The following is a 26,439-nucleotide window of genomic DNA, read 5'->3' on the forward strand; positions in this document are numbered from 1 at the left end:
TAATCCTATGGCATAAACTTGTTGACTAAAGGTGCAATAAATTTGCTAATGAGCATTAAGTGAACCTATCTAGTGCTGTGAGTGAACAGCTAATGGCTGTTAAGACTTTGAAAATAAATTTTCGAATTTTTTTTTAAAATTAGTAAATCATAAATTTATTTTTGTGAACTGTAAGTTCGTGTCAGTAAAAACAGGATTGAACTTCTTCGTACCACCGCAACATAAGTTAATCTCAATTGCGGCTTTATCAAATGACTATTGGTTGTACGTTTTCAATGCCACAAGATTTCAAATTTTTTCGAAAGTTTTTTGGACATTTCGTTTTATTGGCTCATTTTGAAATCTTATTACGTCATCCTAATATTGATGGCTACATCTTTCTTTAGTGATGACGTCCAAAGCATCATAGATAAAAATTTCTGAGAAAAAAATATGGTTTGAATGGCTTCAACACTTTCTTCTCCCATTTTTCTAAAGAAATTTTGATTTTTGCCTATATTTGTTGTTTTTTTTTCATAGTCATAAGACATATTGTGATGTCTTATTGATTACCTAGGCATGACAAACATCCTTGTATTCACATCGTGGCATTGTTGAGCGTATTCATTGAATTCCTATAAAACCTTTTGAGTTTAATGGCTCTTAAGACTTTAAAAATATTTTTTTTTTATTTTTTTTTGAACATAAATCAATCTTAAGCTTATTTTCGTGGACTGTAAGTCAGCCTCGGTAATGACAGAACCGCTTTTGTTCTACATCAACAACAATTTATCTAGTTAGCGGTTTTGTCTTCTAAGTATTGGTTTTTTTGACTTAGGTGCACGAGTTTTCATAATTTTTATAATTTTTGGATTTTTTTAGTAATTTTGGTTCCTTTTGAAATCGTATTACATTATCCGACTATTGATAGCTCCCATTGGCTTAGTGAAGACGTTCAATGGATCGTTCAAAAAGTTTTCAGAGAGAAAAGCTTATGGTTTAAATAGCTTCGACACTTTCTTCTCTCAATTTTCTACCGAACTTTTGGATTTTGCCTGTTTTTGTTGTTGTTTTCATAGTCCATGACTTGTTTTAATGTCTTAATGATAAATTTTGGATGACAAGCATCCTAGTCAGTACATCATCAGGCATAATTTAGCGTATTAAATGCCTTCCGTTGAAAGCTGTAGATTTTTATGACTTTGATACTATGGGTTTTCTCAAAATTTTCGTGGTTTTGATGTAATTTTCTTTGCCATACAACCTACTGTGATGAGTTAATGATGTCACATGAATGAAACCTATGATTGCTATTTCATCGAGGCAGAATTTAGTGTGTTTAATTAACTCCGTAGAAAATAAATGAATTTAATGTCTTTGATACTAGGGCTTTTCTCAAAAACTTCGTGGTTTTAATATCTTTGTTTATATTTGTTGTTTTTCAATTCATTTTGTAACAATAGAAACAATCACCTTGCTGTTAAAAAATTAATTGAAAATAGAAGAGTTCATACTGAAAAGTTCATTCTCTAATGGCTTTGAAACTTTTCTCGCTTAATTTTTGTGAGTTTGCTGTTTTTGCTTTTTTTTAGGCAGCCGTAAATTTCTGATCGGTCTCATAAACCTGTAATGTTGCCTGTAATGTTGCCCATAAAACTGTAATGAGTGATGTCACCCGAAGCAGTTAGTTTAGAGCCAATAGTCTTTAAAATTATGATATTATACATCTTCAAAATTTTTCAAACTTTTCAGTTTTTTTGTTCTTTTCGTCAACTTATTCTCGTCATTGAGAAGTCCACTCCAATTCCTTGAATTTCAAAAAACAACTTGTCTACTAATATTATGTCGTAACTGATGTTTTGTTTGGTGGACATTAAGCGTTTTCATAAAAAATATTGTGAGTGGTGTATTTGTGTTTCTTTTTTCTCTTCTTTTAGCTTATTCAGGTAATAACAGATCCCAATGATTTTCAAATGTGGCCCAAATTTTAGTTGAATGACTATAAATGTAAACTGAAATAAAAATAAATAAAGTCAGATAATAGCTAATGATTTTAATGGCTTCAATAATTTATGTTATTGTTCGTAATTTTTTGAGATTTTCTGCGTCTTTGTGTAAATTGTTCGTTTTTTTGAAATTTTCTGCGTATTTAGTTTATTCCCATGGTTTAGTCTCAGCAAAGACAGTCTCAGTTTCTTATTGACTTTTTAGTAAATTTATCAAGAATTATTTTGTTAAAAAGCTAAAGATTTTTTTAGACTTTTGAAATTATTTGGTTTAAGAAATGTTGATTGATCTTTGACTTTAACCTCATTTTTTTTCTCTATGTCAACTTTTTACCTAATCTGATTATGAAAAACATACATCTGCTGTATAGTTAGCAAAAACTAAATTTGTGGAGTTAAGGTTTTACCTGATTGCATTTTGACGTTGTTAGTAGGTGCTTTTAAAATTATATATTTGGTTTCTGCCGTGAAGATTTTGTTTTTGCATATTTTGTTGTTTGCTGTTTTATCTCGTAGTCTTTTTATTGGTAGATCTCGTGAGCACTGCATTATGTAATTCAATTTGTAGTTAGGTTTTTTAGTATTTTTTTTTAAAATTCAAACATCTATTTTTGCTATCTCTTCATTTGGTTGACAATTAATTCAAAAATGTAAATGAGCTCGGGTCGGAACATCATGTGCGAACGCACATTAACGAGCCGCCTTGTCGAATTATAGTCGCGCATTCTTCCACTTTGTGTTCCGTCGAATCATGTTGGTCTTCAATGCCCAATTTGGAAAACTTTCGCTCTTCTTTGGACCCAAATGCACAACTTGGAATCTTATAAACTTCTTGTCTGAGCATCTGGTCACGGCCAATTATTGTGTGGATCACACTGTCTGATCAAACACACGCGCAGTTTTTAATTGTCGAACTTTCGATTCATAGTCTCGAAACTTCCGGTAGTCCCAGATGGTCGAAAGATAAACGCGTTTTGTTGGATTATTGATTATTTATCATTTCCACAGAAAGTGTAACATTGGTAGATTTGTATTTGAACAACACAGACAAGCTTTTGATGAGCATGCCACGAGCCACTATAACTTGACCTTTTAATAATGCTTCTTGTGCCAAAATCAATTTTCTTTCAAATTTTTAGGCGATAAAGTTACTTCACTGATTCAACAAACAAATATCAAATTTCTTTGCTTCTTCGATAAAAAAAGACGTCTGAGATTAAAGAATTTGAAAAAGGTTTATGTTTCTATCATATTTGCGAAGAATTGTCTTTCCATGCATGGCGAACTGACGCGCTTTTGCTCTGGTTGTTGAGGATACAAATGAAACTGAATGAGCAGACGGCAGTCATGTCAGCATTACTGTTATTTAAGTTAAAGAGATTTTGAACCAATTTACAGTATTTCTGGCCCCACCACTTTCCTCGCTGCCATGAAAAAAACACATAGTGAGACCCAAGAATATTTTTCATGACGAAACGTGACAACAGCTGAGGGATATTTTAAAGCCTTCCGAATTTTGACTTTTCACCTAATTTTTTTTTTTTAAATTCGGAGAAAATTTGAAAAAGAGCTTCAAAATTAGGATTTTTGAATCTCCTTGTCCTAATTTTGAACATTTTTGTTTCAGGTCTTTAAAGCAGAAGCTTAATTCATTTGGGATTGTAAATCTCTTTCTTTTTCAAAAGCACGGGTGCCTGCGTTTTAATATCATTAAAGTCGTTAAGTTTGTTGGATATATTTTGTTTCGCCACTAAGCTTATAGAGCCTGAAACCGCTACGCCCTCAAGCAAAATGTCTTTTACCCCAGTGTTACGTGCGGCTCATCAACACAGAAATTATAGTCAGGTGTTGAAACAGATCATATCTATTTTTATTAGCTTTCATACGTCGTCATGTTTTCTATATCTATGTTGTCCACTTTTCTAGAACCCGAAAACTCATGGGAAAGAAGGTGTATTCCCAATAATAGACCCAGGAATGTTCGTCATATAAAGTTTATTGCTCACATTTAACAAATAAAACCAAAATTTGTTTCTTCAATTTAGAAAAGAGGACTAGGAAAGACCGATTCGAAGGAAGAGAATTGGTTTCAAAAATCAAGTTGCCTGCTTGTCTTAAAACTTTCAAAATGCTGGAATTTCACAACTGAAGATAAATTGTGAATGGATGATAAATTGTCATGTGAATGGATGATAAATTGTCTGAAGCTAAATTGTCATATCTCTCTCTCTCTCTCTCACACACACATGAAGCTCTACCAGTTCAATGTAGACAATAGATCGCCCAATTACACAATTTATGTACAACCATTCGTTAAAAGAAGTTTAATACATATTAAGAAAGAGTTTCAGTTTAGAAAGAAGTATTGAAGCAGAAAGTTCTCGTTAAAACTGAGTTTCTGTTCCTGTTGTATTAAAGATTTCTTTTGCATCCGGCGCACTCAGCCATTTCAAGCACCATGGAGGGCTTCTACTGGCTGAACTTGGCATTTCAAAAAGATAATGGATCGGATTCATGGCTAGCCTCGTAGGGATGGTGTGATCGGCAACTTTCCTTATCACAAGGTAAGTAACAAGTACTGTTATTTAATTAAAACAAAAAAAAATAATTTTTCAGGATATTAAATGTTTGATGACGTTGGTGGGACTCGAACCTCATTGTGTGGATGTCAGAATTTTAACCCTTATTAGTGCATTGCACTAAGTTTTGTTCTGTTTTTGGAGGTGTTTGGCACCATAGTTTCATTGTTCTCAGTTTGGAATTGTCTGAAAAGTTGAGACGGATGAAATTGGCTCATCCTGAGTCTCGAACCCACGCTCGCATTGTTAATATTGAATTAGCTGTCCGCGCTAAGTTCCATGTTTGATGGCCATATTTTTAGTACTTTTTCGATCGCAATACGAATTAACTTCCAACCAATTAAAGCAGATAGGTAGTATAAAACAAATGATCTTAATTCGTATAATATAATAGTCGTCAGTCTGAGGAGAACAAATGCAAAAATTTTCTGTTTGAAAAGAAAGGACTGAAAAAGTTAAAATGAATTTTGTTTTAATTTCTTAAAGGAAAGTGAATAAAAAAAAATCAGAACTGACGAAAAATAAGAAGTGCTTGATTAAAAGTGCTACGCTGACCTAACCATAAAACCAATGAAACCAAACCGCGCGCAGCACAAAGCTAGATGATGAAGTGTTTCTCTTGTTTAATTTAATTCAGTGGAGTATGAAATAGATGGTAAAAAGACTGAAATAAAGATTTCAAAAGGAAACGAAGCTTGCTTAAATTGATAATTGCCGTAATTAGCTTTTGTTTTGGTGTTTTTGGTCATCTGTTCAGCCCCGAATTTACTAAGCGAGCGGCTGGCTGAATAGAATGAAAAGAATGAAGTGGATTAAGATTAAGTTGTGTCTGGCCCCAAATTGACTAAGCGAGCGGCTGGCCATACACTCATAATATTTCTGATCGGATTAAAGGACGCCTATGTGCAAAACAAAAAGTAAGAGAAGGAAATAAAAGGAAGGTGACACTTCTCGGCTTCGAACTCTTATCGGTTCGATTTGTTAGTTACGTGTATACGTAATTCTCCGCTGCGCCAATCAGCTTGGCTTCAACAATTATACTAAATCAATTTGAGTTGGCTGTAGGTAGTTAACGCTTTGACTGATATATGAAAAAAAGAAAAACAAAATCGCATAGTGATAAATAAACAAAGTTGGAGTCGAACCGTAGCTGTAGGTATAGAGATCTTCGTGTTCGTTGCTCCTCACAACTGCGCTGCTGGCTAATAATTTGTCTTATTTCGTTTGCTAGTCTTTAAAATCGTGTGATGTTTTTCGCTGAGATTTCAATATAAAGTTGCACTTCCTTGTTTTCCCGTTTTTGTCTTCGTCTTCCTATTTATTCAATTCCTAAGTTTTCCACTGATGTCAGTCCGGCTGCCGATTTTTCTTGGAAAACAATTTAAGGTCTTGAAGTTGGGGATGCACTGGGGCTCGATCCTCATTCTGTCATTCATCAGTGTTTTGAGCTGCTACATACGCCGGATGGCTAGTGTGCACCAGTTTGTCATTTCTTTTTTTCTTTTTGTTTAGTATTGAAGGTGATCGAGAGTACTTTTGCAATTATTAAGCGGGTACTGCCTTTTTTTGTGAATTAGTTCCACTACAGACTGTGTGTTGTGTTTAATTGCCCGACTAATATACCCGTTTGCTAGTTTAATCTGAACTTCTCTAATTGTTTGCATGTTTGCGTCTTCATGAAGTTTTTGGACCTTGTAAAATCTCGGTTTTCGTAGGCAGATCCTCAAGGCTCTATTCTGGACACATTTTATTTTATTAATGATTGCTTGGGATTGGTCAATCCAACAGGCATTTGAGTACAAAAAAAGAGGCCGGATCCAAGATTTGTATACCAATAAAAGACTCTCTTCGTTGATGTTTAGATTGCTAAGTCTCCACAGTTGAAATAACCTGCTGTTTGCTCTCTTTATTAGGCTTTGGCAGTGATCGTTCCATCTGAGATGAGGAGTGAGAGTAATACCCAGAAACTTTAGCGTTTGTGTTTTTCCGACCGGTACGCCTTTTATTTTTAAATTGAGCTCAGACTTTTTCTTAGATGGGTTTTTAAAAATCATGTACTGAGTTTTGTTAGGATTTATTTTAATTTTCAAGTGGTCACACCAGTCTATAAGGCTATTTAGTGATGATTGCAGATTGTTTTGAATTAGTTGTGTTGAGCGAGATCTGTAGTACAGGGCAAAATCGTCAGCGAACTGTGAAATCTGTGCTTTCATTTTTGGCAGTCGGCTAACGTATATAAGGAAGAGAATGGGAGCAATTACGCTGCCTTGGGGCACACCGGCTATCGGGCAGAAACTGGCGCTAACACTAGTATTTATCTTTATGTAAACGTTCCTTTGTGACAAGAATGAATTTATCCACTTAATGATTGGGATCTTTAGTTCAATTGAATTCAATTTGTGGATCAACCCTAGACGCCATACGGCATCAAATGCTTTTTCAACATCCAAGCAAACTAAACCAACCATTTCAGACCATTGGAAAGCTTCACTAACGTGCTGAGTGAGTTTGATAAGATTGTCTGTGGTACAGCGATGTTTCCTGTAAGCGCTCTGAGTTTCGCCAAATACATTTAGACTTTCGCAATGTTCTAAGACAATGTTTTTCACAACAGTTTCGCAAACTTTGGCCAGGCGATTTGTAAGACTAATAGGTCGATAGTTTTCAGCCTTTGATCTGTCTTTATCTTGCTTTGGTATCATTGTTATCTGTGATTCTTTCCAATTTACTGGAACATACGAGTTGTTAATTGAACTAGTAATGAGGAGGCAGGCTAGGGCTTTTATACTCCGTGGTAACTCACTGAGCACTTTGTAGCTGATTTTATCTGGTCCTGGGCATGACTTTCTCGATACTCTCAATATTTCATCGAATTCTTTTGTTTTAATCACAATACAAAGTTGCTCGGTGTCGACGTTTGTACTTAGAAATGCTTTGGTTTCTTTTTCGATTTTCTCGTGGTGTTCGGCAATTTCTGTTGGTACTGTTGTGTGGTCTTTCATTGTGTCTTTTAGGAGTTGTTTGAAAAGCTCGCTTTTCTCATGATCTGTGACTGCCTTCGACTCTTTATATGTTAAATCGGGATAGTCGCAAGTTTTTTGTTTTGACTCGTGGTCATTTGTTAGTTCTTTTATTGCTCTCCAAAAACCTTTGCTGCCCTTGTCTCTTGCACGTGCCAAAATTTTAGCTCTTTTTTGTTCTTCTGATTGCCTGATTGATCGTTTGATTTCTTTCTGCAGATAATTTATCTCGGTTTTTAGAGACCTAAATTCATCGTTAACTGCACCGTTCAATGTAGACAATAGATGTGATTAGTTCTGACAACGTAGTTTTGGCTAGAGACATGAAGCAATGAGGAACCAGAAAGACAGAGGAGGATTGGCATCCGCTGTGCTTTACACAAGAAAGGCTCTAACCTATAATTTCATTTTTTTTGTTATGATTGCATTCTTTTCAATGTTTATTTGGCCGTGCATTAACTGCGTTCATTATGAGCATTAAGTAGATTGAAAGAAGAGTGGACTAGATTATACAAGTTTCAATTATATTAGGTACATTTGTGCAAAAGTAGGTAAGGCATAACAGACTTTGTCTGGCGAAGTAAAACAAACGTAACAAGACACGTTTTGAAATAAAAACCAAGAATTTGATACAAAAAGAGTAACAAATAAAACGAAAGAAGACATCACAAACCTTAAAAATATACTAAGGTATTATAATTGGCCACGTCCAACCATTATGTCTTAAATATAGACAGTGTCAGTCAAAGTTTTAAAAAATGTTAGCTCCAATTTGGAGAAGTTCAGACCACAGCATTTCCAATAATCAGTTATCGTCATCTGATGAGGTATTTTATAAAAAGTGTTCAATTATAGGACAATAAAGAAACAGCAAGTACGAGCAAAACTAATTTTTTATTGAAGCAAATAGCAAAAAATGTCGAAAAAGTAATGAAAGTGAACACAAACTCTCGGAACAATTCGCTGAAGTGCTGCCAAGAAGCAGATTAGGCGTTTCATTGATGAAGATAATATTAGAAAAATAAGAAATAAAAGGAATAATCAGCAAATAACAGCAAATTTTACATGAAAACCAATAGAATCAAAGCGTCACTAAGTTTTTAGGCAACAGCTAAAGCAACTGGTTAGATTTGCCTATCTCTCATCAGAAAAACTCACGACTTGTTTTTATTAAAACGAAAAACAAACCAAAACATTTCTGAAGAAAATACAGACAAATTGTTCAAACAAAACTATCTCATTACATTTCTGAAACAGTTACATAAAATTTTACCTCCTTTCCTCCAATGAACTACTTGTTTTTTTAACTCCTAAAATGGGTTGTAAGAAAAAAAATATTTACTGTAAACTTTTCACAAACAGTGTGCAGTTTGTACTATTTCAAACTTTATCATCAATGTTATGAAAAAGAAAACTCAAAGTTTGCATAAAATAACCGACGCATTTCTAGGTTTAAAACTGAACATAACAAGTCTAAGCGACAGAACTTACGACGATTTCATGTTGAAAACCAAACGTGCCAAAGTTTTCGTGCATCTTTTTGTTTGGTCTTCCGGAGCAATGTTGAATGTGATCTCACGATGTCATCAAATTTTATTGAGGGTGGTCTGTGAAGAATTATATTTCCTCTGGAACATTTAACCCATTCTCCACTGTTCGTCATGTCTCTCATAGAAATGTAATCCCTAATCATGAACCCGGAACATAATGGCGTAAATTAAGGTCGGTATCTTTGGCTTTAAATGTAAGAGAGCCGTGTTTCAACGCGAGGGAAATTCGGTACCATCGTTTTTGGACGCAAGAACATTCCGTATAATCTGTTTTAAAAGATTTGCCAGAAAGATTCCGTATCATCATTTTTGGACGCAAGAGAGATTCGGTTTAGCAGCGTTTGGATACAAGAGATATTCGGTATGTTCGGCATTTGAACGTAGGAGATTGTCGCTATGTTCGGTTTCACATGCAAGATATTGTCGGTTAAAAGAGCGACATCAAATTTCTCATACGTTTAATTATTTACGATACCGAATATCTCTTATGTTAAATACCGAACAAAGACTTATGCTACCGACATACCCTTGTAGAGAAGACCGAACAAAAACGATGAAAAATTGTAAGACAGCTTCGATATGTTCAGTTTCAAACTTAAGAAAGCTTCAGTACGTTCGGTATTGTCTGATTCGAACGTAAGAAGGACTATTTATCGTCGTTGTTGGACGCAATAGAGATTGGGTATGTTAACTTTTCACGAGTTTAGCTATGCTTGGTACTTAAACACAAGAGATCATCGGCATGTTTGGTTTTAGACGTAATAATTTCTCGCGGTTTTTCCATAGAAAAATATAGGTTTTTTGTTTATAATGGAGTCAAACGTTCGATAGAGTTCTTTTTGCTGGAATTTCAAACGTTGTTCTTTGGGAACAATTCTGAACAAATCTTTATTGAAAATTATTCTTCAGCTCGTTCACAAGAGTAATTGAACGAATGTAAATTTCATGGTATTTTTTTAATTCAAAAGGTAATATAATTGTTTAACATTGTTAAGATATCTGTTTACTAGTTCACATTCAATGAGTTTTGAAATAATTTCTTGTAGATTGCAAGGAAAGTTTTTCACGTTTAGTTATGTTTGAAATCGAACATGCGGCCTTTTTTTTGTTCGGTCTGCTGGACTAATCTGTTTTTAAAACCAAGTCCGAAATTTACAGTTCTTGGTGTCCCGTACTTTTATTTAAAAAACGACTATACCGCATCTTTTTTTTTGTTAAATACCAAACAAAAACGACGATACTGACAAAAAATCATAGAGGCTTCATTGTTTTTGGCTGGAATAAAACGACGATTCCGAAGACTTCTTTTATGTTCAAAAATTAAAAATTTCTCAGTAAGAGTAGAAATCATAAGGTCTAATGTCGTTTTCGACTGGAAAGGAACGACGATACGACAATATCTTATGTTTAAAAACAGGCGATTTCTGGAGTAGGAATGTCAGTTTTGTGAGTTCATCATCCAGTTTCGGAGAAAATTCCGTTGTCAGCCGTTGCATTCTTCCTGTTATTTATCCCTATCCCTAATCACACTCTCCTCGAATGTGATATACTCTAGTTGCAAGACAAGAGCTGACAAGTGTCTTGGCAAAAGTGTCCGGCACCAAACGCGTCTCCCAGACAATGTTTGTTGAGTTTGTTTGATTCTATAACCTTTACTTTACTATCGGAGTGCTCACTAAGATATACTCTATTGTGTATGCAGGGGGAAAATCACACCAGCATTTTTAGAATACATTTAAAACATGACCATTAATCATACCAATATGAATGGAAAGAGTAATTTTTGACTGACTCACTTGAAATCTAGGGCAGTTTGTGCCTGGACTTGATTGCCCTGAAGGTCCTTCAAAACACAGTCGACTGAAGATCCAACGCCAGATTCAAATGTGACAGTGAGTGTTATTGAGGTGCTGTTTGCATCCACAACTGGACTGGTCATACTGGCCACGTAAAGGCTCTGGGTGATAGTGAAAACTTCACTGAGAAACCCAGCGGCAGTTTTGGTCTGGGCATAGATTGAGTATTCCGCTCCGGCTGTCAATGGGTTGTTGGACCCCCCGATTGTGTACTTGCCTGATCTGATTGCAGTCACACAAGGACAGCCGGAGTTAGATGGCATCGTAATCCATACGAGCTCCTAAACTCATCAATCACTTTTCAGAAATATACTGATAATATTGATTAATCTATCGTCATTACTTATGCTGAATATTCTCTTATAGCAAGTCTGTATACTCAAGAGTTTTGCTCTTCTCATTTTCAACTAAGTGAGGGGTTCAGGTATTACAAAGCAAATGTAAAAAAAAAAAAGAAAACATTGAATTCCAAAATGTTACACACCTAAAAGTGTCAACAAAATGGCAATGTACAAGTTCTAAAATACATAAAACAATAAGAAAATATTTTATTTACAACGTTTGGAATACTAAAAACATAAAAATAAATATATTAGATAATAAGGAAATTAAAAACAATGAAAGCTTAAAAAAGGTCCCGCAACAGATCTCTGTATTCCAACGCCTTTGGGTCCTTCAGATATTCCTTGAAATAGAATTCTTTCAAAAAACCTTTGATGTTCTTAACATTATCGAGTTTTTGTCTTTGTTCATATGGAACTTCATTGTACAATTTCATGGCTTGCAGCATCAATGATTTATCGAGGAATTCCGAATTACTTTTCACAGCCGGATAAATTTTTCCCGTTCTCGCATTCTGGTTACAATTAGAAGTTTGCAATAAATTGTTGTTACTAAAAGCTGGCAATTGTTTCCTAATATATTTCAAGAAAAAAACCATACATCGATATTTGAGAAGGAATTCAACAGGCATGATTCTGTTTTTTATTTTTAAATCAGTCGAGCGATCATAATTTTTTCTTTTGAAACACACTTTTATTCCCCAATTAAGTTGTTTTTCTAATGTTATCATGAGATTTTTTCTGATACCAACGAGCATAAGAGATGAGTATTGAATGTGACTTAAAACAAGAGCGTTCAATAGTGTTACTCTAGTTTTTATAGGAAAACAGTTCCTTATATCTTTCAAGATTTTGATGCTGCACGCCATTCTGGAGAGTATTCTTTTGATCTCTTCTTTAAAATTTAATTTGTTGTCTAATATTATTCCTAGATATTTTACCGACGAAGTTTCTTCTATGTTCACATTGTTAACATTTAGATAAGACGGAGTTCGTGCTTTTTTTGATGGAGCAAACACGATATATTCTGTCTTCTTATTGTTCATCATTAATTGATGTGATTGGAAGTAATAACATAGTTTTTCAATATTTTTTTCCAAATAACTTCTGGCTATATTTTCATTAGTATGAGAAGAATAGAGGAAAGTGTCATCGGCGTACTGGATTACCTGACAATTGTTATTATCAATAGCTCTATGAAGATCATTCACATAAATGTTGAACAATATTGGTCCTAATACTGTCCCTTGCGGCACTCCTCTGTTAAGTAAAATCCAGTCGGACTCATTTCCCGAGAAAACTACTTTTTGAGTTCTGTCTTTCAAATATGATCTAATCAATTGTGTAGATGTTCCGTCGAATCCTAAACATTTCAATTTTTCTATTAGTATTTCGTGTGAGATTGAGTCAAATGCTTTTGAGAGATCGAGGAATGCTCCACAAACAGTATTCTTTTTATCCATTTCGGTTCGTACATATTCCGTACATTGTAGTATGGCATCTGTTGTGGACACTTTTTTCCTATATCCAAATTGTTTAGGTGACAGCAAGTTATTTGAGATCAAATAGTCATTAATTTGGTTCCTTATAACTTGTTCAAAAATTTTTGCCAATGCGCCGGTTACCGATATTGGACGATAGTTAGTGGGATCTTCTGTGTTTCCTTTTTTATAAAGAGGTGAGACCAAAGCTTTTTTGAGGTCAGTCGGAAAAGAAGACTCAGAAATAAACTCGTTTATCAGAAAACAGAGAGGCTCCGCAAGGACCGATTGGGCATCTTTCAACGCCCATGCTGGAATTTTTGAAGGACCCAAAGGTTTGTTCACATTCAAACATTTTATTAAATCATGGACTTCTTTACAAGTAACATATTTGAAAAAAAATTTATTTGCATTTCCCGTATCAGCTGAGAACAATGTTTTATCAAATTTTTTTCTTTCGCCAAAGTACTCCCCCAAAACTGAAAACTTGAAGTTCAAAAGGTTTGCGATGTCTTTTCCGTTCGTAATAAGCTCACCGAAACTGTTACGCAGAGTATCTATTACAATTCGTTGTTTTTCTTTGTTCCTAACTTCTTGTATAAATTTCCAGCGACTTTTTTCTGTGTTCAGAGAAACAAAGTGTTTTAATAAGGAAGCTTCTTTTTGTGATTTGAAACTTTTTCCAGATATGAATTTATTTCTATTCAGGAAAATTTTCGGTTTATCATTCCTCACAAAACAAGATTTCAATGGTGCATGCACACTTATTGCTTGCTCGACTATGATACAAAATTGGAACATCATTTCGTTAGCATTTTGTGACATCCAGAAAGAACTCCAATCTGAACTCCGAATATATTCCTGGAATTTTTCTTTAGAATAGTTCTTTTTGTCGAAGAAAGTTTTTTTGATTGGCATTTGTTTCATCATCATTTTTTCTTCTAATATAACAACTGTTCCATAGTGATCACTATTCAAGATGCTCTCTGTAACAAAACATTTTTTGAAGTTTTCTGTGATGATATAATCAATCAATGCAGTCTTATTGATACTCTGTCTTGTCCCTATCTTTGTGTTACATGACACCAACCCGTACGGAATAAATAGCGTTTCTAATTTTCGTTTTTCGTTCTTTTGAAAAAAATCAATATTGTAATCGCCCATCAAAATTATTCGTTTGTTCTCAGCTGCAGCACAGTCAATTCCCAGCGCCAGTTCTGACAGAAACATTTCAGAAAGGTGTTTGGTCGGGCAGTACGAGATATTTATCAAATACTTTTTTTTAATGAACTCACATTCTACCCAGATGCTTTCGAAACGCGATTCCGAGATGGTTTTAAGATCTGAACGTTCTTTAGGTTTGAAAGATCTAGGTATATAGAGCAGCAGACCACCTCCACTTGTTTTGTCATGTAATGAAAGATTCCTATCTTTTCTGAAACATTGGAAATTTTCACTGCGTACTTCCCAAAAACGGATATCGTCATTCATTTTGAGCCATGTTTCTGTAAAGCCAAAAATTGTGTTTTTTCCCAAATCATCCATTAATTGCTTTAAGGTGGAGTTCTGACCAACAATACTTCTACAATTGAGGGAGAAAATCTTTACATTATTTTTAAAAGACGCGCCAACTGTTTTAACGCACTCAGCATATTTCAGAACTGGCCCTGGGTTTTCTTCTACATCTCCACATTGGATCATGATAGAAGCCTTAACTATTAAGACAAAACAAATATTTAATACACGGGAAAAAGAAATTGGAATGAAATTAAAAGGCGTTCCCGATATTCTATTGTTTAACACGAATAATGGCACCTCATGAAAACTGTCGTACACCAATTCACTTGAAGATACAGTTCGTGAAGATAAAATGAGTAGAATAATGAGACTGATTCTCCATTTCCATGAAGTGCCTTCCCTAAACATCGAAATATAAAACAAGCAATACATCATCTCGCGTTACTATACGAATTATTAAAAATGATTATTTCCCCTGGTGTAGTAATACGTTTGGTTGAATGGTTTGCGTTGAAAGGAATGAAATTTATTTCTATTGAACGATTGGTTGAAACTGCGATTGTATTGAGCGTTTGCAATTATATTGTTTGATGTGAGAAGAAAGTGTCCTAAAACTGCATTCTTTAAAAAAGGTACTCCCTGCTGGTAATTAAAATGTAAATCATCGTAAAACAGATAGTTGTAGTGGGGTAGTTTCAGCATCATTTGATGAATGGGTAATAATTTCAAATTCATATTATTAGCAGAGTTTGCATAAATTTCAAGTTTATTGTTGAAAGCAGATATTCGTTCATTAGCAACAGAGTTATGATTTGATGACTTGATTGGTGGGATCTCCATTAGCACTAGAGATTTGGGTTTAAATTTGTGAGACACTACTTCCACTAATTCAATGTATTCATTGAAAAGGTCGTTCACATCACGATGTTTTTGTTTTAAAATCGAATTGGTTCCATCTTGCAAAACAACAGTTTTAAGTTCTTTCTCGGGATATTTTTCTAGAACAGCTATCTTTTCTTTTGTTGTTGAACCTCTATATGCGTGAATGCAGATGTCTTGCGGTATTGAATGATCATTGACCAGATTCTTAACCAAACTACTTCCAACTAATAAATTCTCCGTGTTTTCTGGAATATTAAAAGTTGGAAACGTTCTAACCTTGTATTCGTTATTTAAATTATGTGGTACTTCCTGATCTTTTTTGTATATTGCCTGATCACCGTCTTGTCTCCTTTCTTTGATGTAAGTGCTGCATTGTATAATAAAATTCTTTATAAGGTCATCTTTTTCTTCAACTTTTTTGAAAAGGTCAACATAAATTTGATAAAGTTCGCATTTAGAGAGTTTTTCGAAGGATTGGAATGATAGCATTGCGGTAGAAATGTACAATTTGTTTATTTACAGATGGAACAATATTAACAATAAGGGTATAATTCGTAAAAGCAAGCGAAATAATGTATCTAATCTAAGCAAAAATCATCTCATTAAAACATGGAGGTTAAAAGAGCAATTCGAGTTAAAACGTAGAAGCAACTGTACAGTAAAATGAAACGTTCGCTTGTGAAGTCAAATTTCTTCAAAATTGGGACATCTGTCTTTTCTTTTGCCGTGAGGAGACTCAACAACACCCTAGTTGAGAAGTATTCGGTTTTAAAACATAAAAAATTGTCGGTATCGTCGCTTTTTCCAGCCAAAACGACCAAAATTTCCAAGGATTTTTTTGGCTGTATCGTCGTTAATGTTCGCTATTTAATATAGGAACGACTCAGCATAGTCGTTTTTAAACGTAAGACAGATTCGGTATTGTTGATTTTCAAACGTAAGAGAGATTGGGTATCGCAGTTGTGAAACTTGATCGAGATTCGTTATCGATTAGAAAAACACTAGTAGTTTGTTAAAAAGAGGTTTGAAAAGCAGATTAGTCCAGCAGGCGAAACAAATAAAAAGGATCAGCATTGAACGTTTGGAAACACAACCAACGGTCAAAACCTCTGCCTGCAATTTACAAGAAAGTAAGTGAAAACTCAGTGAATGCGAATTAATAAACCCAATTTTTATCAATGTTCGACAAGTATGTCATATTTTTTGAATCAAAACTAATCAAGAAACATATACTCGTTCGTTTATTTTTGTGAATGAGCTAACAATGAATTTTCAAGGAGTTTGCGTTTTCTTTCAGATTTTTTTCTAAGAAGAACGTTTGAAATTCCCGCCAAAAGTCCATATCATGACAATTGACTACATTGTATACAGAACAATCAGACTTTCCAATCGAAAAAACCGTCGATTTCTATTGTCTAAAACCGAACATACCGACGAGCTCTTACGTATAAATACCGAACATATAGAATCTCTCTTGCGATCAAAAACAATCACACCGATTATTCTTTTGTTCAAAACCAACAATACCGAACAAATCGAACATACCGAAGTTTTTTTACTTGTGAAACCGAAGATACCGGAAACCTCTTAGAAACTTCTTGTCGTTTTTGTTCGGTCTTTTCAACAAGGGTAGACAAAAAAAGTTTGACTTTATAATCAGTGGTTATTGCTTAATATTCGTTTAACAAACAAGTTTCTTATAAGCTGATACACATTTTTTGTGCTGACCATAAAAACTTATCCGGTGAGCTATGCATGATTATGTCAGGATGTCTGCCTATTAAATTTAAAAATTGAAATTAAAATGAACTGGCCATACCCTAAACATCCCTCATCTTATGTTCAACAGTCTCTACAAAGTGAAATCATATCAGAATTTGTCACTGTTTGAAAAGTTTAAAACGTTCCAATATAAAAAAAACAACCCAAGTTACGGGTACTTGCCGTCGTCCACATTTATAACACGGAAAGGGTGAAATGAGACAAGCACAAATTTCTATAGTAACGAACATTCCAAAAATTATTGCATCCCCTAAGATCGTATTATGCTTGTAGCACTAATTGCTGTCGGCGGAGAAGAAATGCTACAAACATAAACAAAAAAAGATTAAATAAATGGTTGTGAAGACACCCATGTGGAGGTCCAGACCCAAATTGGTTTAAGATCAGACCAAGTCGAGTGCACACCCGTGTGTTCCCAGATCAAAATTACAGGGTCTGGAAGGAAGTTGGAGCGCACTACAGTCTGGACGGTTGTCTGGTTGATGGTCTGATCAGAGGTCGAATTGGTCTGAAAAGTCTGATCATAGGCGGATTCGAGCGCACTTGGGTCTGATCAGAGGCGACTTCGAGCGCGATTGGGTCTGATCATACCTCTTCGAGCGCACTTTTGTCTGATCAGAGGCGACTTCGAGCGCAATTGTGTCTGATCATAACCTCTTCGCGCGCACTTGGCTCTGATCAGAAATGTGTTCGAACCCAATTGGGTCTGATCATGGACCATTTTGGGCGCATTTTTGTCCACTTTTTAACTGAGAGATGTTGGCTTTGCCAAGAGGCAGCCATGAAGCAGCGTTCTGATGAGAGACTCATCAAAAGTCTGATAGCTGTGATCAGAAAAAAAGAGTCCAGCTGATAGCAGAGACCGGTTCCCTTCAGAAGAAACTTTGACTTTTATCAACTGGAGACCACGATGTTTCTTATGAAAAGCTGTCTAAACTCATCCATGGAGTCAGTAATATACACAAAACGGTAGATCATATAAAAATTGATCTCGAAAGTTGGGTTTCGTTTTGTTTAGCAAAACTTTTATAATTGATTTTTCCTTTGATGAATTAAATACAGCAATTATCAGTTTTTATGAAATGAATATATAATAGCAAATATTGGAGATTGTTTAAATAAGTAAAATCTTTCTCTGATTGGATTATTTCGAGCGCACTTGAGTCTGATCAGAACCGGTTTCGAGCGCACTTCAGTCTGATCATAAATGGCTGCAAGCGGAATGGGGTCCGACCATAACCTCTTCGAGCACACTTGAGTCTGATCATAGTCTGATTAAGGTCTGTACAGTGATCTGAATCTGACTCCAGATCATGGTCTGAAGGCGGTCTGATCAGAACACTTTCGGTTTGAAAAGTCTGATCAGAGACCTTTTGTGTCTGGAAAGTCTGATCAGAGGTAACTTGGGTCTGGAAAGTCTTATCAGAGATAATTTCGGTCTGGAAAGTCTGATCAGACAAAAATTTGAGTCCTGACCTCAATCTGGGCAGTAAAAGATGTCTTTTATGGCGAAAAGCGAATTCAATATGGCCAGCTTCAATATTCAAATAAAAAAACAGTAAACGAGTCGCAGTAGCCTCTGATGAAACCTAAACTGACAAATCGACATGTACTTCATTTCATAGCGGGTAGACAATGTCTCTAAGGAGACTGGGTAACAAGTTAAAAAACATAAAACTCAACAGAAATGAGATCATAGCCATCACTTGTCAACTAAAAAACCTAGATAGGTTTTTAAGCATTTAAACCGCCCCAATGATTGTGGAATTTTCATCGTGTAAGGTCTGATAAGATGCTGACTGGCAATTTCTATCCAGTGCGATCTTGTAAGGTCTTTCACATTAAAATCTTTTCTTTTTATCATTTTACACAAAAAAAAATTCGTTTTCTAGAATTTTTATCGTCTAAGATCTGATACGACAAATTACAATATAAAAAAAACTCGTATTATTAGAATTATTATCGTGTAAGAACTGTTAAGACGTCTTATAAGATAAACAATCAAACTTTCAAAATTCATCTTTTAGGATCTGATTTGATTCTCATAAGAAAAAAATTCTTCTTGAAACGCATTTTTTTCTTTTGGAAAGAATTTAAAAAAAACGACTGAGGAAGTTGATATCAAATTCAAATAAGTTAAACTTCCAAATATTGGATCCTTTTTTTTTTCTTTTAATTATGCTCTCGAGCCTAAAGAAAAGTTTTCATATCAATTTTACCATCAATAACGCATTTAAAAAATTCGTTTTCCAAAAAGAAATTAAATGTGAGTACCTTGGTGAGCAATACAAAAGGTCCAAAAAATGCTCCAGCTTTCCAATTTTTTTTTACACAAATTTTTTTAAAATGGTTTTGTCAGAAGCTTGTTAAATCGTACACGATGAAAAATTATGAGAAGGCATAGCCAGTGGGAAAAACCATCAGTGAAACAAAAACTTATATAATGTCATCGGGAAAAACCGATGGGACGGGAGACCTCCCATTGAAAAGACTAGAAGACACAATAAACAACAAATTCAAATAACGAAAACAAACTTTAAACTACGACTATAAATCAAAATCGAATTTTTACAAACACTTAATAACAAAGTCGAAATGGCATCAGATAAAACCAGACAAAAATCTAAGCAGCATCAGATAAAGCATCAGATAAAAAAAAGTAAACAGCATCATCTTTTTTAAATGTGTACTTCTTCAGAAAGCATATGGGCCCATTCCTCGTTGACTCACGGGAAAAAGTCGACAAATAAAGAACATACGGGCAAAACTTGACTAAAAGTTTGTATTTTTGAAAATAATTAATTTCAACGTCAATCAAATTTTTAGTTATCGACTGGACTGATTAAATAAATTAGTTCATACATTAGTTGGAAGCCTCAAATTTTCACTCCACTCAGCTTGCCGTTATCTTAAAAATTGATCTGAAACAATCATTTGCTCTACAAAAACTATTTGACATGAATGCATGATTTAGTAATGCTTCAAAAACTTTTGGAAATAATTTTCACCATTCTGAAGTGAGGGTGTTTTGATTCAATGTTTGGATTAAACTCTAATTTTTGTTTAACAACTATAAGCAGCTATAAGGAGGAAAAATGGAGCGTAGCGTAAAAACCCATATAAACCGTCATTCGTTCCTCTAGCTCTTACGCCATTTATTGAAGAAATGAAACAAGAGGTTACAAGACTTGACAAAACTGGCACAATGACGTTTGTGTGCGCTTGAAGTGAAACTATGTTTATGCATGCATAGGACAGTCAATGCAAAGGGAGAACTCTGATTGTGAACAACAGTCTGCTCAAAAATTGATCAAAAATTGATCAACCCTAAGACTAAATACGACAACTTTCTATGTATTGCATTGATTGCTTTTCCAATTAAGGTAAGAAATAAACGAAAAACGTCACCAAATGCATTGAAAAATGAGCACCTGGAGAATGATTGCCTGCAACAATTTGATTATCCTCATGAATCATATGAAAGACTGATACCTGCAATGTGACTCTTCGTATAAATTTATCTTTTCCAACTCTCCAACCCAGCAAAAAATTGCAAATTGTTTAGGCCATTTCATAATACACAGTGGAATCGATTGGGGACATTAAAGAAAAGAAAGTTCAGAGGTATTCGCTGGGACCAAACAGGTTTGCCCACCAAATTGTGCATTATGTAGAAACAAATTATTAGCTCAATTGGAACAATAGCAATCAGTTCAGAACTTCTGCCCATTTCAGCTCATTTTTGCTCAAAATTGAGCCAAACCCTACGACACTTTGTAAGCGATGCGCTCAATTGAGCTAAATGTGCTGAACTTTTATAAACTCAGAGCTCCTCTTGCCTTATTTTAGCGCATATTCAACGCAATTTTTTGCTAAATATTTTCAACTAGAATTTTTTGAATTCTTTTTTTTAGATTTTCAGCGCATTTCTTAGAAAAAAAAAGGAAAAACTGCATGCTGAAATACTTGCCATGAAAATTCCAATTGTAGAGTAAGCAATGGCAATGCTGTGTGACGTCACTTCCCTCTGGGCATCATTCTCAGTGATTGTAGAAGGGTAACAGTGGAACTGAATACCATCAAATATCCGCTGGAGTGGGTTCGAACCGCGGCCGAGGAGGGTGATTGCAAGTTCGTAAGACTCACCAGGTGTAGTAGGTAGAAGAAGGGAATTCGACAGACTGAAGCAAGAAAAAGAATATTGATCAAACTCTCATTCCACGGAGAGAATTTAGCTCTCATGGAGACCAATTTTAAACCTTGCTACTCATTTCATGTTCAAAATTTGAACCAGAAATTTCATTTTTGTTTAATTGACTTTTTCGATAAGTAAGGATAACCAAAAAAGTGTTTCATCTCTTGTAACTTGGTCCTTGGAGAATTGCAGTTTAAGTTTCTGATCTTTTTATCGTGTTACTACAGTACAAACAAAGAACCGAAAGTGCAGTTTAGAAAAAAAAACAACGCTTTTTAACTTTCAAACAGAATGACATAGCAAAACTTTCCTACTTTTGAAACCGCTATCACAACAACAATTGCGTTTTTTCTAGAAACCGAACATTTAGAACAAATCCTACATCTAAATAAAGCAATGTTATCAACAAAACTGCACAATCTAAATCGTACATACGTTTGGAAACAAACATTAGAAAATTTGTCAAAATTTTGTTGTTTCTGTTTGGTCTTCTGGTCAAATGATGGGAAGTTTTTCCTTGATAGTTGCCGCCAAAATTCACACAGGGCAGAAAACGAAAGAAATTTATCCTAAAAATTATTCTTATCTTTTCTCTTTTTGTTAAACCAGACTCCGGCTTGCTAAACCATCTTGGCATAAACCGCAACTTAAAAGTTATAAAAAGAACATCCTGGTTAACTTGATCAAGAATTTTTAAACGACATGCAAGATATACATCTAGGATCTAACTGAGTTTTGTTGTTCTTCAATCATTGCCTGTTATTTCATCAGTCATTTCAAAAGTTAGTTTTGCACTTGTATGTTTGTCTCTTTATTTTTTTAAATGCGCATCATCAGCATTGTAATTCATCATTTGCCAGGAAATACTTTTAATTTATTTCTTGAGTGTTTAAAAGAGCATCAGTTGAGTTATATTGGATTTGGGAATATAATGAACTAGATTCCGATCCAAAAAATTGCCGAACATGAGCAACTAATAATAATAATAATTAATTCGTTTCTATGTCTCATATGTTCTTTTAGTTCTTGCCATTTTTATTATTCATAAATAATTTATTTCGGCTTTACATGGCGTCTACTGTTACAGAGATGTCTATGTTTTTTATGTGTTTACATCCGTTCAGGCTAATTTTGGCTATCGTCTAAAACTTTTTGCAAAAATTGTGACTTTGCGGATGTGCTTTCCATTTAACGCCGCTGTGTTTGAACAAAATTGAATAACATCCAACTAATTCTGCGCAGAATCTTTCTATGTTTGTCAAATTTAATATTGAACACGATGAATTATTTAAACATCCAAAAACGAATCTACCACTCATTCAGTTTTGTTGCTAAGCCACAGGGAGAATTAAAATTTCATCTGGATTTCTTATGAAGTTGAGCTCTTTGTCTCTGATATACTCCCTCCTCATTTTTACACAAGTGAACAATTTTAAACGTAATAATAATCGCCTTTGCAAATAATAGCCGATGATGAGTAATGCTCTTGTAAAAACAGATTTGATATTAATAACTAAAAATTGTGCTCTTCACGGTAAATATTGACTTGTATTGATAAAAAGAGGAGTGGACAGTTGAGAAGATCTTGCAAAATGCTTCATAACAGATATCTGATATATTCTATTGTGTGTTGACACCCCCCCCCCCCCTCCCGCTTTTGTTTATATTGCAGCATGCTATTGAACAAACCAAATTGTAAGTGGGCACCATAAAAAAACTAAGGGAAGAGAGGGGGTAGACAGAATCGAAGATATGCTAGCAAGATCTAATTTAAAAAAAGAAATAAAACTGGTATCAAGTTTCGTATAACAGTGGAGAAGAGAGAAAAGTGAACGGACCGATAGGGAAATGTCTCCTGTTGAGTGACGTCAGTAATGGTTCCGATGTAGTCTATCACAATACTGGATCCAACTCCAGATGAGATCTGGAACTTCAGAAGGGAAGTGTCACTCCCAGCCACCATCTAAAGTTATTAACAATACGAGCCACAAAAAACTTGTTTTTGAATTTCGTTTAGCAACTTTTTACAATGTTTTAAGTAGTATATCAATTTGCCATATGATTGGGGGGGGGGAGGGGGGGGGGGGGGGGGTGTTCGGACCCCCCTTGCAACATTTTTTTCGGATAATTTCCGTTTGTGTCCCCCCTCCCACTTAGTATGGGCGCATATTATTTGCACCCCCCAGACGAACGTGCCATATTTTTACATAATAAATTACTATGTAATGGTACGTGCTCTCTAACTGGGGGCGCATAACGCACTGGGGGGGGGGGCACAAACAGAAAAGATCCATTTTTTCTTTCAAAAACTTAAGTATTTGTTTTTTTACAGGTAAGTATTGAGCTATTTCATTATTTCAGGTTCTAACTGATGGTTTTTGTGTCTGCAAAATTAATTTTACTCAGTAAGCTAAAACGAATTTTTTACTTTTCACCGTTATGTTTCGTTCTACTTGTTAAGTGTTTTCAATAAAAATAGGCCCCAGTTCTTTTCTGGTGAAATTGAAGGCAAATTGTTGAGTTCAGTTTTTATCTGATGCTATCTTGACTCTGTCTTTTTGAAAATAAAAGTAGCCATTGACTTTTGGCTGCAATGTTTGCATTTGGTTTAATATGTTGTTTGTCTGATCTCTTGGTCTGCCTAATAGCCGGTATTATTAGTGTTATGATTAGGCGTTTCTATTTTATCTAGTGGTATGATTAAGGCAATTTTTTAATTGTGTCCACCATTTTTTTGAAAAAAAAATACAAATTTTTGAAGATGTTATTTCTTTCTCATTTGGTAGACAATTGAGCCAACAATGTGGTTTGGCGAGGTGGGAACATTTTGAAGTATTATGAATGCATCTCCGAATTTCTCTAATCTTTTTCACTTGAATTAACCAACCGAACAGCCAATTTCACCGGTTTCCTCAGGATTTGATGGGAAAACAAATTCCATTAAACTTTGTGATCTTTTCGGTTTGTGCCCCCAGTACGCCATGCAACCCCAGTTACAAAGCACGTGTCATTACTTAGTATCTCATTATGTATAACTTTGCTCAACTGTGTGTTGGGGTTGCAAAAACTACGCTCTCACTAATCTGGAGAGGCACAAACAGAAAAAAAATCCAATTTCCTTTTTGACAAGTGGTTTTTCAAAGTTCTCATTTATACACCATAAAGATTCAAGTGTATAGCAAATAAGGACGATGTTTGATGTCTATGTTTAAAATATATCTCAATATTTTAGCAGTCTTCGTTCCAGAGACTGTTTGTGAAATCTGATGCTTCGATTTGTTGTAACGCGTAGGGTTGAGGCGGTTTGTTGATTTTTTTTAATTTTCCTGTTTTCGAAAAATCTGTCAAAAGAGCTTTTTACATGCAAACTTTGAAATTAAAAATTTGTTTTTAAATAATTCAGGCAACGATTGTTTGGGCAAATGTTAGTGATTATTACATTTGAGACATGCGATTGTATTTTTTGAAATTTATTGTTCGATTTTTGATCCAATTTAATTTCAAGATTTTGTCTGTTGTCGCATTTTACTTTGCTGAAACAGATCAAAGCAATTTTGTCGACTTCGTTAGTGTTGGTCGACTTTAATCAGAAGAAATGTCGGTTTTCGTGATTTTCTGTTAAATCGGAAGAGTTGTTTTAAACATGAGCAAAAAGATTCAAAACGAGCGACATCAATTAAAGTGCTGACCTGACTCCACTCAACTTGACCAGGAAATAGATTTTGAGTGACAATCAATGTGGCGCTGATCAGCCCAATGGTCTCTGACTGAACTTGGACTTCATAACTCTGTCCAGGCAAAAGTCCTGTGAGTGATAAGAGGGAAGCACTTCCTGGATTTAGATACTGGCATCCTCCGGCGCAGTTGCCATCTTGTGGGTTCAGTTTGAGAAGACCCTTCTGCAAACATATTACTACAATGCATAAATGAAAAAATATGTTTCCTCGGCCAAACCATTCCAAAATTTCCGATTTTCTTTCACAACCCTGATTTAGGGCTCGACCTGTGAAGAGACTGTGCTCGGCCCACGGGGTACAAATATTCCCTACAAATATAGAAACAAATTCATCATAAGAATACTTAAACTGAGACCACTCCATTTTTCCATCTGTGTGATAGGTTGAATTTTTCTGCCGTGAAGTTTTATCTTTCTGTGTTGCTGCTTCAATTCGCAGAGAAGAAACAAAGGAATTCGGAAAATCCATGTATTCAAATTAAAGAAATATGAAACGACTTTTTTTGACCATTGAATAGTCTTTGCGCAACTTTAAACCAGACAATCCACACTGAGTACTTTTAATCAAACAAATTGTGCGTCCTTTCATAATTCTCTTCGTATTTGGATCTCTAACAGCATGTTTGCAATAAACTTGTGAGCAGAAAATTTATGTTTGAAAAAGTATATTTGGCTGCTCTTGAAAAAAGTAGAATTGAAGTCCCGAAATGTTTGAATATCAAAAAAAGAACTCACCCAAAAAAATTCAAAGTTTCATTTAATAATTCTAATCTTCCTGCTATTTGAGAAAAAAGACAAATCCACGGAGTCCAAATTTTTTTTTAAATTGGCACTACTGGTCCTTTGGCAGGCAATTGCAAAAAGTAGCAAACAACATCGATCTTGCAGTTACTGGTCGAGTATAGAGTAACTGGTTAAAAATTGAAACATTAAATGAACCAATTAGAGCACAGCTTGGACTCGATATTTTTCAGGGTTCTTGCAGAATAACTTTCTATGTATTCTTGCATGTTAAAATTTTGTTTTGCAATACTTTACATGATAAACGTTTATACTTCTTGTTCCGACCCTCTTGAGGGGGGAGGAACTATATACTCAAAAGAGTTTTTTAGTTCAGACAATTTCGACCGATCGAGATATTCACTGTACAGAGTTGTGAGTGGTATCACTAAAAAGCCCGTCCAGCGCACAATATGGAATTAAAAAGATTTTTTTGGTTCAAATTTTTATGAATATTAGGCAAACTTGCCTTATCTTTAGTCACATTTTCCGGAATTTTCGCCTGTCAATTATGATAAAAAAAATGTGTAAATTGTTAAAACTAGTACTGCTGATTTTAAAAGACAAAAAAGTATTGTTGACTATTTTCATTTAGTTTTTTGGCCAAAGTTTTGGCTAAATAATTCAAATTTCAGCCTTTTTTCATCAAAAATTGACCGAAATAAGCAATTTTAGTCCACACTGATTAAATTTATAGGAAGTAGAGACCCAAAAACTAATTACACAACCTTTTA

General features: G+C 34.7%; 1 protein-coding gene across 1 annotated transcript in view; it reads right to left on the reverse strand.

Moving 5' to 3' along the window:
* The window catches only part of LOC142352075 (uncharacterized), a 182,777-nt gene that overhangs the window by 18,884 nt on the left and 137,454 nt on the right, over positions 1–26,439 (reverse strand). The window contains exons 17-20 of the mRNA XM_075404432.1: positions 24,879–25,088; positions 23,028–23,152; positions 20,965–21,175; positions 10,931–11,271 (exon numbers count right to left, since the gene is read on the reverse strand). Of these exons, the coding sequence (XP_075260547.1) occupies positions 10,931–11,271; positions 20,965–21,175; positions 23,028–23,152; positions 24,879–25,088 (887 nt within the window). The remainder of the gene's footprint in view (positions 1–10,930; positions 11,272–20,964; positions 21,176–23,027; positions 23,153–24,878; positions 25,089–26,439) is intronic.

The sequence above is a fragment of the Convolutriloba macropyga genome, chromosome 13 (genome assembly GCF_964194025.1).
Source record: "Convolutriloba macropyga chromosome 13, txConMacr16.3, whole genome shotgun sequence".
NCBI lineage: Eukaryota > Metazoa > Xenacoelomorpha > Acoela > Convolutidae > Convolutriloba > Convolutriloba macropyga.